At 41.0% G+C, this 16,319-nt stretch overlaps 1 protein-coding gene across 1 annotated transcript in view; it reads left to right on the top strand.

Moving 5' to 3' along the window:
- Positions 1-16,319, top strand: part of JAZF1 (JAZF zinc finger 1) — a 187,649-nt gene that overhangs the window by 166,829 nt on the left and 4,501 nt on the right. The window contains exon 4 of the mRNA XM_030234730.2: positions 11,707-11,876. Within this exon, the coding sequence (XP_030090590.1) occupies positions 11,707-11,876 (170 nt within the window). The remainder of the gene's footprint in view (positions 1-11,706; positions 11,877-16,319) is intronic.

Here is a 16,319-nt window from a genome sequence, read left to right as displayed (position 1 = left end):
GCTTCTAACCATTTAAATTGCTTTTAGAGTTAAAAGGACTTTTTTTTAAGTGTATATAGAGGAAAGCAAGACTAATGAGAAAATAACCAATGGGGGAAAATGAGGCTTTGCTGTGAGGGGAAATACATGTTGACCTTTTTTTAATCATGATTCCTCTCAGCTTATTGCTGCATTTTCTGTTTTTCTTCATTTTCCTGCTTTATGGGTGCATTTTCATTATAACTCTGTTAAATTTCTGATTTGCTCTTTAACTTGGCAGTAAAAATGTGTTGAGCCCAGTTTGCTATAAAAATATCTTCTGGGAAGATTAGCTCAGTTGTCAGATTTTGTGCTTTCTAGTAGAATTCTGAATCTGACCAGAGGAAAAGGCACACAAAAATTTACCACTACCTTTTATTTCATCTCATTCACTACAGGTAGCTTTACATGTAATCTCCTGCGTGTTGTACTTTGTCTTCCCAGCCCCTTCAGAGCATTCCTGTTTGATACAGACATAAACTGCAGCAGCAATTGTAAAGCTACTGTGCTGTAGAATTGTATTTTAATTGCACATACCTGTAATTAATTGTATGGGCATTTTCACAGTAGTCTCCCCAAGGAACAATTTAATTGAAAAGTAACCGAGTTGTCTAGACTACAGCAACTCATAAAATCATCACTAGTTTTGGGGTTTGAGCTACAAAGCAGCAATAGAAACATGGCTTGTAGATTTAAAGTACTTCCAAGCACAGGAACTATTTTATAATCCCCATCGTAGCAGCCTACCCTGGCAAACCATTTTTAACAGTGTCAAGGAAAAAAAAAATGTACAATAAGCTTAAAAGTAACTATTATCTCTGTGTTAATTGGTGATAGGATAGGGATTTTTGTATACAAGCACACCTGACACACACAGACCTATCTTTCTCCAAATGTGTAAAAAATTATGCATTTTGTAGAAAGCACATTGTGTCTGCCTTTCACAGCTTGTGGCATAACTGGTTTAATGTAGGAATCGTGTGACACTCAAAAAGTTACTTCAGCAGCTCTGGGTAACAATGATGGCATTCATGTTTGTGAGTTTATACTGCAAGGGCCAATTGGTGGAAGGATTTTTATTTATTTATTTACTATTTAACTTTGTAAGCAATCTGCTAATTATCTTGAAAATTCCTAGCTGAAAACACAAATGGTTTTTCTCCAAGTTAGAAACAGTAGTGGCCACATGGAGCTTTTAGGTGTTTATTTAAATTTAGGTGTGTGTATATGTAATGCATATACATATATGTATAGTACACTGCAACATTAAAGGGGATTTATCTGTACCACTGCAGTACCTCAAGGACTGAAAAAATTTCTCCATGTCCCCTGGTGCTGCATGTCTGCACAGTGATAGCAGTGTTAGGGTTTAGCAGAAAAAAGGCCAGACTCATTTAGGCGGCACTTCAGTGTGCTGAAGATGATGAAACTTAAGCAAATGTTTGAGTTTTCCTTGCATTGTGGCCAAAGCAAATCAGAAGTAATAAAAAGCAAGGACTAACATACCACTTCACACTCCATGACTTATAACCCAGAGAGGTTTACTTCACAGGGGAAATGGTGTATCATGAGTTGATGTTAGCCAGTACAAGATTCTCAAAAGTATGTGACATTTTAGGAAAAACAGAGTTCTTTGTAGCTTTTGTGTATTTCCAAGTGAGCTAAAAGCCATGAAACATTTGCTGATCCCTGAAACCACAAGATCCTCTTGTCTTTTTAGTGCTTGTGGCTGGCAGGTGGAAGATACCACCCTAATTCTTGGTGAAGATAAAGGCTGGTGCTTCGTCCTTGCTAGCACAGTCTCCCTCTTGAAAGGTTTTTCCATATATTGTCAGGCAGTGCCATTCACAACAGTCTCGGAGCATTTCTGCCTCCAATGTCAAAGGATTCAAGAAGCCAAGGAGCAATGGAAAGTAGCAATTTGAAAACTACTTTGATGGCAGTGCCATTCACAACAATTTCTGAGCATTTCTACCTCTAATGTCAGAGGATTCAAGAAGCCAAGGAGCAATGGAAAGTAGCAATTTGAAAACTGCTTTGATTTCAGCCCAGTGATATGTCACCTGAAACAACTCACACCTGCTAGCATACATTTTGTAGACCTGATTGAAACAGTGACAGCCTCAAAGAAAGGTTTGTGACAATGTAACAGGCACACTGCACACTTTATTTTATCAGAATCCTTGTTTTTAAATATGAGAGAGGAGATGACTCCCCACCAAATGTGTTCTTACGCTTGGGTTAATTTCTTTCTGAGAAACACAAAGTAGGATTAATGAAAAACACAACAGATCTTTCCTGTAGATTTTTTGTGTAGTTAAACTGACAAAAGCCTTCATTCTTGCTCAGTAGTTGACAGCCATTTTAGCCCTTACTGGTAATTCTGAGTCTTGGGGCTAGCTCCCAAATCATGCTGACGGTGTTTCTTAAATCTAGATGGTCAGATCTCCAGAGGCAGGCAGGGAGAAGTGGTCAGTGGATGTTCATGCAGATTGAATCCTCCCGGCCCTTCAGTGCATTGAAGTAGAGAATTTGCCATTGCCTCCCGTGTTGCTGGTCAGGGGTTTGCAGCCCTCTTGGGCCTCATAAACATGACATTTCCTCAGCCCAAAGCTGCTGAAAAAGCACTGAGCTGTCTTGCACCTCTACAGCTCTTCCGCACCCTGGTCCTCCGTGCGCTGCACCGGGGCTGACGTGCATGCTGCATGCTGCAGCCCATTCACAGGAGCACATCTGCCCGGCCAGATCCTGCTGGAATCAGGTGTAGTGCAGGCAGTACCTGCACAGTGATAGCAATGCCTGGGGAGGGGGAGCCTGGTGGGAGCTGAGTGCATCCCGGCAGGATTTGCACGCTGCTGGAGGCACGGCGCGGCAGTTGGGGTGCGGAGGGACCGTGAGCGTTAGCAGTTTTATGGCCCGCACTCTAAGTGGCTGGATAGCTTTTGTACAGCTGTAAAGCATGTATAAAACATGTCTCAAATGTATTTTCATAGCTTCATAAAGTGTAGTTCATTTATGTAGGTACTTTTTATTGTAATCCTTTATCTTCAACATGGAACTGTTTCCTGGTACCGTTTCTATTTTTTTTCTTCTCTTTCTTTATCAAATGGGGTAAAGAAGAGAAAAGAAAAGCTGCAATTTTCTTACATGCATCAGGAGAGTCCTTAAGTACAGTAATAGTGCCCTGAACTTGTATTTTTGTATTTCTAACCTCGGAAAGCAGGCCTAGCAACTAAAAAGCCAAAATAACATTAATTATGACTGTTCCTCGGTGTGGTTTTTGGAGTATAAGTTTGGAACAGATGTTTGAGGGGAGAGAAGGGAGGGGAGGAAGGATGGATTGTTTCTTTTTCTCAGCCCCAACTGGTTTTAATTCTTTTTTGAACATTTTGCGAATATCTTTAAACATTTGCCAGAGTTCAATTAACATCCTGTGACTAAAGGTGGAAAATGTCCTACTTTGTTTTTCTTCAAACATATACCTGCTCTTGCTTCTCATGCCAAAGCCAGAAAAAGAAAGGATTCCAGCTGGCATAGGTTTTATTACTGTTACATTACTTTGCAGGTTAAGCCTCAAATCGGGAGGGGTCTGCTGGATGGATTTATTTATTTACTTTTTTTATTTTCATGATTTTTAAAAAGTGCCATGCAGAACACTGCCATTTAATTACAGGAAGGTTATGTTCTTTCTTGGTGAGTGTTTAACAGCTTATTCTCGTTTACATGAAGTTGTAGAAATCTAGTTTTTAAATATGTTTAAAGTAGAGATCGTGTTCTTGGGTTTATCATGTTTTTCCTGTACTGTGTATAAACACAAGATCGTACATTATTGAAAGCCCTTTTTTGTGGAAAACAGGATTGGGGGAAAAAGTTTATATAAGAATGCAAAATAACTTCCCGAGACTATTGGCGCAGTGTGACCATAAAACCTCAACAGCACATTGTGCAGTGACATTATAACAATTTGCTTTAGCACCTCTGCAGCGTTCTCAGAAAGCCCTGCTCTACAGAACACATGCCGTGGTATCAGTTGACTGTTTTTTTCCAGAATCAGTTCTTTACATGCATGTTTTTGTGATTAGTTGCTGTTCCACAAGTAATTGGAAGTGGTGGATTTTTTTTTTAATTTATTTATCTTATTACTTGTATGTTTTGTTTGCATTTATACATTAAATAAGTTGTAACATATCTGCTTATATAGGTGTGCAAGCGGGTTTATAAACTTTGGATTAGGATTTACAGTGCTTTAAAGACTGTTCTTTGCTATACCAGTATCAAGACACAGATATATCAAGAAAGAAAATGGCACACAGTTGCTCCTAAGGCCAGATAGAATCCAGCTGCTCCACCAACCCCAGTATTGGCTCTGGAGGACTTTTTTTTTTTTTTTAACCTGAGTATGTTACTTCTGTTTCTCTAGTAGCCCAAAATGGAGAGCAGATCTCATGTGTAAATAGTTCTCCATTTTGCTGACAGTGAAAAAGAAGATGTAGCACTAATGTCATACTAATAGCACTTTAAATATAAAACTTTATGTTTACTTTGTACCTTTATTATTCTAGCTTAACCTCCAACATTTTAGGGTGATTTCCCATATAGGTTAGCTCAGCCAAAATCATTATATACCAAAATACAATGCATTCAGATTTATGTTTTGGCAGTAGGAGTGTTTGCATGCTTTTCAAAGCGAATCCAAACCTTGTAATGGGATACATTTTCAGTCACTTAAAAATCAGTATGAGCTTACACTGAGAACACTGAAATGGGAACTGCAGTTGGTGTGAAGTGTTGGAATTGACCTATCTACCATGTCATTTAAAACACTGGGGTGCTGGATGTGTAACTGTGTGTGGGTTCATCCTGTTTGAAGCACCACCCTCCAAAATAGCAGGGGGGGAAGGATCTTTTCAGGCTGTCTCTGTGACTGTGCAAGCTACAGTTGCCATTTGACTGGGAGAGAGGGGAGAGGATGTCCAGAAACACCTTCCCATACCTTGGATGCTTAAATGTTCCCTCCTTTGGTATAGCAGTGGAGGTCTGAAAGTGTGGTCTGAAAGCTACTCTTCAAGTGAAGCAAACAAACACGGAAAAGTGTTTTGTGGGGTTTTTTTTGCCTAATTTATTTTCTCTAGAGCTTTCAAGTGCCTTGTGCCTAAAATTAATGATAAAAAAACATGCTGCTTTTTGTGTTTGAATCTGTGTTCACATCATTACATGAGGTGCATTTTTGAAATTCTCTTGGTGCTTATTCATTAGCTGAGCCTTGCTTCAGCCAGAGACAATAGAAAATCAGTTCTTCTGGGCAGCAACACATCCTAACAGCTCATTATTTAGCGCTTGATACTTGATCTGAGCTAGGAGAGGACTGGAAAAGAGAAAAGGAAGGGTGGTTTCTCCAGAAGACATTGTTCTGGCCAAATCCTGCTCTGACTGGTGTCATGGGAAGAGGAGGATGCTGACAGCAGCAGCCAGAGCCCGCGGGACGCGCTGTGCAGGGCTGGCAGCGGCCAGTGGGACAGCCCTGAGCCCCCGCCCCGCCTGGCACAGGGCCAGGGCCGTGGTAAGTCCCAGTTGCTATTTGCATGGCTCTGCTGTGATCATGAAGAGGGATGGAGGCCTCTGTCAGCCCTGGCAAGTGCCTGTTTGACAAAGCATAACCATCTCAATCAGCTCCCACCAGTGACAGCAAAGTTCCGAGCATGCAGTTGGCTTTGAGCACAGAACTGCCCCTCCTCACCCAGAAATGAGGATCAGGAATATTAACTGGGAGAAGAGCAAAAGCTCAACTGCCTGTGCTTATACCCACGTGCTCTGGCCTTCACTGAGGTGAACCTAGTGCTTGTAGTACTTAAATGCTTAATCCAAACACTGGAATGGCACTTGCTGTCTAAGTGCCAGTGTCTGTAGCACTGCACAGTGCTCTATTAAACCCCTCTGGGTTTTCTTTAGTTGCATCTACATCATCTTTGTGGACATGAATGGTAAAAGTACTTTTGAAAACGTAAGAAATTCATCTCAGTGGACTTCTTGCAAAGGCTGAAAACCGCTTTCTGTCCTCTGAGTCCCCTCTCTCCACCCACCAACACAAGCAAGAGAGCAAAGACCCTGACTTGGTGTGTCTGGATGGTTCAGTGTCTGACATTGGTGGCTGGAGTTTGCAGAGCCAGTGCACTGTGCCACCCGTACCAGCTCTCAGCTGAGAGAGTCCTGATGCAGCTTCTAGACTAAAGACTTGCGTGGCTGCTGTTATTTGACTGGTTTGTGTTTCAATGCTCTGAGCTTTTATTTCCTGCTCTTTATATGAAGGAAGAATATTTCATTTTGAATGACTTGATATGTTTTTAGATCAGCAATGAGTATCAGCTGTAGGAACATTGTCCCTGCTGTGTGCAACCATGGGCACAGAAGGAAGAAGTCTGACAAATGCATAAATGTGCTTTAGTGTTAACCCAAAATTCACACAATATTAATAATTCACTTTTTTTATCAAGGAAACTGTCACAGTATATGGGAATGCAAAGCTCTTACCATAAGAAGTGCTCTCATAAAACTGTTTCCATGAAATACAGACTGCAAGTCTCACACGGGACAAAGTGTGAAGCAGAATTTTTATGAGAAATCCATGGAATTACCATGAACTTTCGGTGACACTAGCAATGTTGGTTCCCACTGCAGTAGGCTATTTGCTCATAGTTATTCATTGTACACTTAAATGTATGCTTTCTGGTCACAGAAATAATTGGCAAGGATGTTTTGGGTTTGCTTTTCTTCATGGGAGGAGAAAGGAAGAACTCATAATGTTCTTGATCAGAGGTCAAGATAGATCCTGCTCATTAAAATGGCACACAAAGCTTGTGCTGGTTTAAATCAGCTTTGTCTTTTTTATATTTAAAGGCACAGCAGAGAAGTCTTTAGATTTGAAAAGCGATGTGGCAACAAATGCTGTGCGCCTGCTAGAACTGAGATTCATTTCAAGTTCAGGGGAAAGTCCTCTGTAAATCTCATGATAGAATGAATTCACTCATGCAAAAGGCAGAATCTGTCTTAGCTAAAGTGGTGTGAATACAGAATAAACCCCAGAAATATAAAAGGTGAGGCCCCAGATTTTCAGCAGTGTAGTTGGGATGTTATCTGTTCCAGAATGTCAAATGAATTAGCTCTCTGCAAACCATTTCTGAGCTCTTTAAATTACTGACTTCACCTACTGAAAAATGAAAAGGCAGTAGATGGGCATTGAACAGGTGAGAGGTTTGCTGCAGGATTAAGTGACATTCTCACTGATTTTGATAGGAAAACTGACTGGCAGCAGAGGTGTAGACCAAGTCTTTATGGTCAGTTTTGCTTTTTGTCAAACTACAAAGGCTTCTTACCCTGCAGGCAGTAATCATAATCCCTTTTTGTGCATGTCTTTACTTTTGTCTGTGACATAGACAGCTTCCTTATTTGTGATGGGTTGTTTAAATGCAGCGTGAAAATTACAAGAGAAGTAACTTGCTGGAACTCTTTGTGACCCAGCATGTTTTGTGGCTCTCATAACAGGTAATTTTATGTGCTATCTGGCTCCAGTATGGCATATTATGTGAGCTGTGCCTAGTGGAATTCACCTCCCCTTTGAGGAGCAGTGCCATTGTCTCAGCATGGAAAATTGCAAGGAAAAAAAAAGGCTGAGCTAGCATTCTTTCCTTGCCTTTGTTTTGTTTCATTTTTTGATCTGCTGGGGGCAGCACAGATGAAGTGAGTCTTTTGGCAAGATCACTAGAATGAGGAGTGGGGAAATGGCTTTGTGGGCCAGGACTGAGGGAATATTGCATGCGAGGGCGGGTGCAGTATTAAGTAGATGTTGCTGAGTTATTTGGATAATAAAGCAGTGGTTTAGGTTAGGCCAAGGTAGAACTCTGTAGGGTCTCTGAATGAAAGCCAGATGATGAAACTGGATATTATGTTAAAGAGCAATGATCTAGCAAGAAGCTTCAGAAAAAGAATTGCCAGTAGAGAGGGTTTTGGGTTGGTTTTTTTTTTGCTATGGTAGAACTAGTGTTTAGTTATGGTAATAATATTGTAGATTTGTACAGTGCCTTGCTGAAAGCATGTGCTTCTCTATTAGCCAGATGTTTAGATGCTTTGTGTTAGAGAACTGTGTGTTGTTGAGTTTTGGGGGAGGTTTTTTTTAGCTATTCAGATTTCTGAAGCCTAGTTCTCATATTTTTCAGTGGGAGGAACATTCAGTCTGCTTTCCATGCGTGAGGAGGAAGGGTAAAGTCATTGGCCCACATGCTACAGGAATGGCTCAGCTCAGTGCCCTAAGGGCAGGGTGCCCCAGCAGAGCATCCTGTTTTCCATGAGCATGGCAGCATCCAAGCAGAGCTCAGCGAGGCAGCTCTCTGGGACCTCTCTGAAGAGTTACTGCAAACACTGCCCAAGGCAGGCAGTTGTTACATCCTGGAGCAGGCCATAAGTTAGATGCAAAGGCGCTTAATTTGGGTTTTTTTTTCCCTTTTTCTTTTTAAAAAAGTAAATATTTACAGATATAATCGTGAAACACCAACCAAGTTTGAAAAAAAAAAAAGAAAGGCAAGCAATTAACTCACTCTGTCCTGATCAAAGTGCGCTGCTGCGCGCTTCCCCTCGGCGCACTGCTGGTCCCCGGGAATGCTGCCCAGGAGCCAGGGCAGCGCCGGCTCGGGTTGCAGTTTGTACACCTGACATGGAGCCCAGTGCCTCCTGCTCCGCCTGGGAACGGCCTGGCAAAGCCACCGCGCTCAGCCCTGCGCTACTTAATTAAAATACCTCATCCAGGGCTGTTTATGATGGCAGCGCCAACCTGCGCGTTGTGCTTTTTGTTTTTCCTCTTGTTTTATTTCCCCCCTCTCCGATGTGTTGCACGCAGTCGGTGAGGCACCACATGGGTTGCTGCTCTTAGACACTGACAACTGAGGAAATTAAATTCCGAGGCAGAATCGGTTAAAAGCATGACTAAATCAGTGGTGTTTTTCTATAACAACTGAAACAACATAATTATTTTAAGGTTGAATTTTTATTGCTAATGAAATTTTCAAGGCAGTAAATTTTTTTTGCATTTTCCTTATACCAAGATCCTTTTAAATATATTTGGGATTTCTATTTTTTTTTTTTTAAGAAAGTAGAAGCAGTTGAGTTCAGTAGGACACTGTTAGATAAAACCAGTGATGGACTGCCACTTCTAGCTTCATATGAAGTCACATGGCACCATTAGTATTACTGTTTTGTTCAAGAAGAAGTACATATTTATGTGGTCATTCATATGAAAAAGCTCATTGTGTTTGTAAAATCTGTAGTGACATCTGAATTTAAAAATTTAAGATAATGGAGCGTTTGCTTATACTGGTTAAAGAACTGCTTAGAGTATACTAGACCAAATCTTGCATGTTTGTTCTGGTAAGCCAATGAAAAGAAAACCATAAGTGTGGTGTGATCTCCCACATACTTACACACACAGTTTGGTCTCCTCTGTCTCTCTCTTTCACTGAGTCTTCTTTTGAAGTACTGGCAAACATTTTTACAGAATTGGATCTTACTGTACAAAACTACTAGAAAAATTAAAAGGGCACCCCCTAATCCCTTTAGGAAAATCTAAGGAAATGCAAAATAGCACTAACTGCAGCTTCTCCCCACTGTTTTGTGTATCTCTTTATTTATACATCATATTGCATATTAAGTTTTAAAGAGCACTGACTGTTGCTTTATGAATGCGTACTCCTTATCATCACTAAAAGGAGTGGTGTCCCTAAGAGATGTTGTACAGTTTCAAACGGTGTTTTCTTCAGGAGGACAAAATCCTATTTGGGCGGAAATCACCCGCTCTTAAGGGGGCACACAACGGGGGAGGATTATCAAGACAGAAATTGTTGGTATCAGTGTTTAGAATTGTATGTTTTGTCATCCTAGGAGTGCATATGTGTGTTTACAATAGGGTTTTCTGTTTAATTTGCTTTAAAAAAACCCCACTGAGCTAAAAGGTTTGAAAGGAACAGCTTGAGGAATTTTTTCCATCAAGATACAATCAAGGGCAGGAAATCGTAGAAGCAGAGTTGTGGTTTTGCCTCCATTTTTTTATTAGTTAATTAAACTATAACAACTCTTAACTTCATTTTAGGTTAACTGTTCCTAGAGTTCAGGAATATTTTAAGAGGTCAATAATGCTTTCTTTGGCTCTCGCTCATTCCGAGTGGGATGAGGAGCCGCAGTCGGCAGGGCAGAGTTTTCCAGATGCGCTGCAGGGCCTGTGCGTGCGCTCGTGTCGGCGCTCGTCGCTGGTGGGAAACCGTCCCTCTGTCCTCATCTGCGCTCCATCCCGGACAGATGGGAGCCACGGGATAGAAACGTGGACAGCCTGACATATGTCCTGACCAAAGCTCAGGAGCCCTGGCTGCTGGCAGCTACCAGTTGCCACGTGTTGTTACTCAGTGCTGAGTTTGACTGGGAATGCTGGGGAAGGGGGAGTCCAAAGAGACGGTAAGTATGGAGTTTCAGCAGAAGCAGAAACACCCCAAAAAACCCATTGTACTTGGCAGTATGGGTTCTCCCTGTGAATTCAGAATGTTTTAAAGTGCCATGAGGCATCTGTCTGCATTTTCTCCTTGGCGGGTAGAGCTGCTCAGAGCTGCGCACTGAAAGGGCACATGAGGGAAGAGCCATGCAAGTGTCACATAACTGTCTTTAATAGCGGGAGCTGTTCCAGCACTCGGAGCCAAATTGTCTTTCAGCAGAAAGGATAAAATTTAGCAGAGCTGGGAAAGGGAAAGAAGAAAGGGGAGGGGAAACACAGCACCACCTCCTGCTGACACCACAGAAGTTTCCCTCAGCTTTCCCTCTCTCTCCCTCTGTGCATATATTTTCTTTTTAATCAGCTGCGGCTCTTCCCTCCCCTGCTTTTCTTTTTTCAAGTGTATTTTTACAGTTGGAATTCTGCTTTTCTAATTTCTCTTGTTTCACATTTAACTTCTTCAGAGGATTTCATTAATAGTTAGTGCAATTAAAAATAATAAATAAACTCAGCACCAGCTGCTCAGATGGGTGTCTTTGCATATCTGGAACATAATGCGGTCTGTTCAGGGCAGCCACACAATGCAATTTATACCCACACCTGAGGGAATGAATTTCACAACTATAATTGCTACAATATAATTCTTATTAATGTTGTGCTATAATTCCTATTAATTCCAAAGGGCTAGTAAATGCATTAGGACTTGTCAACATATTATTTTACACTGTTTATGATCTGTAGAATTACACTCTTCAGTATTGTATTGCATAAAGAAATGCCTTAAAATTAGCTTTAATTGGAGGAGGGGAGGGAGCACATTTTCTGTTAGGGCACTGGGAAAGATGCAAGGATCCTGGTGTTTGAGAAGCAATGAAACTGCGTTTTAAAGTCAGTCCTTTGAACTTTCTGTGCCGTGCAGTTAACAGTTTATGAAGATATATTAATAATGCCTGTCCTGCTTATTAGAAAAAGAACCACTGTTGTCTTTATGAAGGAATAAATAACTACAAGAAAGACACGGTTGTAAAATTTAAAATAACTGTCTTCCAGAAAAGACAAAAGTGGGGAAATTACAAGTCATTGTAGCTGATGTAATAAATGCAGAATGGGTTATCTTGCTGTGCTCTTATTTAGTCTTGTTTTATCTGACTATCCTGCTTTTCTAGGTAGTGAATATGATGAAGAGGAAGTAGACTATGAAGAATCAGACAGTGATGAGTCCTGGACTACAGAAAGTGCTATCAGCTCTGAAGCTATCCTTAGTTCAATGTGCATGAATGGAGGGGATGAGAAACCTTTTGCCTGTCCTGTTCCTGGATGTAAAAAAAGATATAAGGTAAGCAATAGTGCAGACCTACCTCGTTTCCTCCTGGTGTAGGTGGTGGGGAAAGCCTCTAAAATCAGTTTGCACTCTTCTCATTTAATAGATTTTCACAATTATTTTTGTGATATTTTAGCAGCATATTTTATTCAGTAGCTTCTTCTCAAGCACAGCCAAGTTTATCAGTTTTACAAGGGATGTCTGTCTGTCAAGAGAGATTACATATAGCAACTCTTGCTATATGAGCAAAAGCTTTTAATGAGCTTTCTATTATTTAGACAAATTAATTGCAAAATGATGGAGGTACTACAAGCAAAATAATCTCTTGAGTCCCCTTCAGAAATATGAAATAAAAAGCTTCTGTCCATCTGTGCCAGAAACAATTCCTTCTGCTTAACTCCTAGAGATACTGCCTTCTCTTTAGTGAGACGGTGCCCAGGGTGCATTTTCTGTTAAAGATGATGTGTGGAATGTGGTGGTTAACATCATGCAAGTCAGAATTCACCTTGGAAGGCAGAGTCTTGCAGAAATTCTGGCATCATTCTGTCCTGGGTCCAAGTTCCCATGACACATTTACACAGCCATCAGGGACCCCACAATGCATCCCTTTGTGTGACACCCTAGGAAACAATTCCCTGACACCCCCACCCTGCCCCATTCTTTAATTGCTCTCCATCATCAGAAATTTTTTGTCTTTTTTATATGAGTGAAGCATTTCTAAACTGGAACCTTGAGCTGGCCACTGTAGAACATGCCAGGATGTTACAGGAGTGTTGCTTCACATGCATCAGTACAGAGACAGATGAAATTGTGTGGAACATCTTGCACTTCAGTATGGCATTCTCTTACCACTGACATAATGGAAGTAGTGGGTTAGCACACTTCCTCGAAGTTGTTTTCTAAAGTTTTTGCATGAACTACTGGAAAATCCAACTGTACACCCTAGAAAAACCATGGTGGCTGGGTTGGTTGTATTTTATGGCTTGTCCTTTAAATAACTGGTAAGTAGGGACTTAAAAGAGAGCAGAAGTATGAAACAGAAATAGAGGAAGGCCAATAGCATTTGAAATAAAACAGTTATGGCAAGAATGGAAAACCTGTGCATGAAACCATGTAGTGGATGAAAGCCTGTTTCAGTGATGCTGCAGCAGCTCCCATAGCATCAAATAATCACAAGACTCAGGTTCCTGTACAGACCACTTAACCCTGACAGCACTGCTTCATAAAACATGGAAAAGAAAGCAGTGTGCTTAGGGACATACAAGTCTTTTTGCTGAGATTATCCTTAACTATTTAGTGTTTATTCTCCAGTTACAGGAAAAACTGAACACCATCTCCAGGGCCAGGGCAGAGGGAAAGATGGGTTTGGACTACTGCAAGCATTACTTTGCAGATATACTCACATTATTGAAGATCAATACTTTCCTTGCATGTGGTAGGAGCTGTGCCAGACAGAGGGTATGGTATAAAAAGCTAAATCCCCTAGCTCAGGAAGCAAACAAGCCATGGTGATTGTTAGAAGTCGTGTGCCCAGAGGGCATCTATGCATTGCAGAAAACATTCGCTTAATGGCAAAGTCTGGAAGGAGAACCCTGTAATTTGCTATATCCTGTCTGTTCTCTGTTTGACTGCCAGCCCTCTGTCTTTTTATTGCCCAAATGAGCAAGCTGTTTGTGCCTGCTTCTGCTATCTCACTACCTTCATCTCAAATGCATGAGGACTGTCTATAAGGGATATCTTGTACACCATTAATGGTAGACCAGCTGGGCAGGGGTACAAATTAATGATCCTTAGAGGGGCTGACAGGGAACAGCAGTAAATAAAAAGTACCGTATTCTTGTAAGAGACTCACCTCTGTTTAGTACTGATAGAAAAGCACATTTCCTTAAACTCTGCCTCACCTCATTTCTCTTTTCTGCAGGCTCTGTTTCCTCCCTTTTTTATTTTCAGCCTATGTTTTTTCTTTTTGCATTTTTATCTTTGTTTCCTTCCTTTTAGCTTTGTGTTTAGTTGTGCCCTTTTAGTTTTAGTTGTGTTTCTTGTTTCCTCTTTATCTTCCTTCTGCTTAACCCGCTTGTCTGACGGAGTCTGGGTAGGGAGTCCTGTGATCAAAGCACTGGGATTTTCTGGTGGGTACTGGATAATCACAGTCAGGACTGTAAAACAATTATAGTGCTCCAAACAGGAACACAGACATGCACATACAGTAATTGCCAGGCTCACTTTACAGCTGAGAAAGGATGCATTCCTTTAGGGAGCGAGGAGGAAAGGAGGATATACACAGTTTTCTTTTGTCTGGCCTTAGGTGACGTAAGTTTGAGAAGCAGAATGGTATTTTTAGAGATTTTATTTGTATTTCAGTACTGCTTAAAGGACCCAGTAGGGATGGGGCACCTTTTCACAAACAATGTTCCAGGATAAGAGATGGCCTCTGCACTGAAAAGTCATTATGGAAAGGTAAATAAGACAAGAATGAGATCAACAAACACTCCAAAGGAACAGGCTGGGGCGGACAATGGAAACTGTAAGGAGAACATGTTTATACACAAGCCCAGATGTGTATCAGAAGCCCTTGCTGGCCTCCTGCCCAGCTGCTGTCTCCTGGCGCTTTCCCATAGGCAGTGCAAATAGTCATAAAGATTTTGTCATTCTTCAGGAACTTTGTTCTAAAAAATATTTTGCTTATAACATGTATTGGTAGTCTGTATAGTGGTCTATATAGTGTGACAGAGATTTTCTTGAGAAGCCACAGGTCCTGGGAGAAATACTTTTCTTTAAATTGCATGTGGGATAGTCAGAAACATCTAAATAAACCTGAAGTACACTGAACTTCTAGGTGCTTTACACACAAGTCTTGGAACTAATTTCTGAAGCTTGCTTTCATCTCTAATTGTGCTTCTTGAGGTAGCAAAGTTATAGTTACTTTCTAGTTTTCCATTTATGGATAATTTTTCTTCCTGTGATTCATCTTTGATGCCTGAAATTTGCTTTTTAGAAAATCATCTATGTGATTCCAAGGAAGCCAAAGGTATAATCCTTGTTTCTGTGGAGTTCACCCACACCAGACTTTGGATTCACATCCAAATTTACACACATTAGTGTATGGATATTGAGCACATTAACTGCTCAATATCCATACACTTCTGGATGCCTTGTCCAGAATGTATGGATATTGAGCAGTTAATGTGCTTTGTAAAATACCACCTTGTAGGAGCTAAAAAGGGGATTTATGAAAGGGTTGATTAGTTTTCCTTGTATTCAATACCCCTGAGTAGTCTCTAGCTCTGGAGAAGGACTTTGAAAATGTGTTTAAGGTGTAGATAAACTTACTCAAGCAACATCCAAAGAGAAAATGAAGTTTGAAACATAGTAGATACAACAAACCCCACAAATAATGCATATATGCTAGTATAGAGAAAACCCTGGAGTATTTGTCCTAAATTCTCTAGTTTGTGCAAAATTAGTAATAAAAAGAATAATAAATTTCAGTGCATACAGAATGTAGCTTATATCCATGACTTTTCTTGGCCTTGGGCAAGAGAAGAAGGGGTACCTTCCAAGGCTGCTGAGGCACTGGGCTTGTCTGTCTGGCAGGTGGAAGGATGAGGGTCCTGTCAGGCAGCACCAACCCCCAGGAAGGCTGACCTATGAGTGGTGAAACTCAGCAGAGCTTAGGGAAGGAGAATATTGAAGTGAGAGGGAAACAAGGGAATTGACTTGAAAGAAAGAAGCAAGCCAGAGCTTGCAAGTCAAACAGAGGAAATGGGCCCACAAAGAAAACTTTGGGATGTAGAGCCAAGAATACAAAAACATGTATGAATGTCCAAGGCTGAAACAAGAAATCTCTCAAATCATCCTTTTGAGATGTCTTTTCCTACTTGAAGTGGGGCTGGCAAGTTCTCTGCAATGTAGTGCCTTTGTGAATCCTGCTGTGCAAAAGGAGCCCTGCCCAACAAGAGACTTTGTGTCCTTGCAAACCAGGTAGTGCCAGTCTAAACTTCTCTATCACCTCCTGATCTGGTCCCAGGTTAATAATTGTTTCCTCCTGTTCAAGATTTTTAGAGTGCCCTTCTCTATGGCCATCTTCTTCCTCAATCATCTGTGAGAGTAAATAGTGATCAACCTAAGTAACCAGAGCAATAAAAGTGATGTACGAGTTTGGCCATGGCTTTTGCTGCACCTCAGCAAACTCAGCCCAGACGTACAACAAAGTGTTTACATTGCAGCAGTGGAAAAAGTGCCAAAGAGTCACTGTAATTCTAACAACAGTTTCCTTTTAGACAGAAGTACAGGTCAAATTTCACATTACACAAGCTCCTTATGCTCTGCGTGGTTACTGTTTTTCAAACCTTCCATGGCCCAATTCATCCCTTTGGGTTTCTGCTTTAGCATCTCCTTAAATTTTTCTGCCTGAAAATACTTTCTCCCTTTTTACCAAGGAATGGGTGTACTGGGGCT

Source organism: Serinus canaria, chromosome 2 (assembly GCF_022539315.1).
Source record: "Serinus canaria isolate serCan28SL12 chromosome 2, serCan2020, whole genome shotgun sequence".
Classification (NCBI taxonomy): Eukaryota; Metazoa; Chordata; class Aves; order Passeriformes; family Fringillidae; genus Serinus; species Serinus canaria.
The sequence above is the reverse complement of the archived record's forward strand: the minus strand, read 5'-3'. Positions and strand labels throughout refer to the sequence as shown.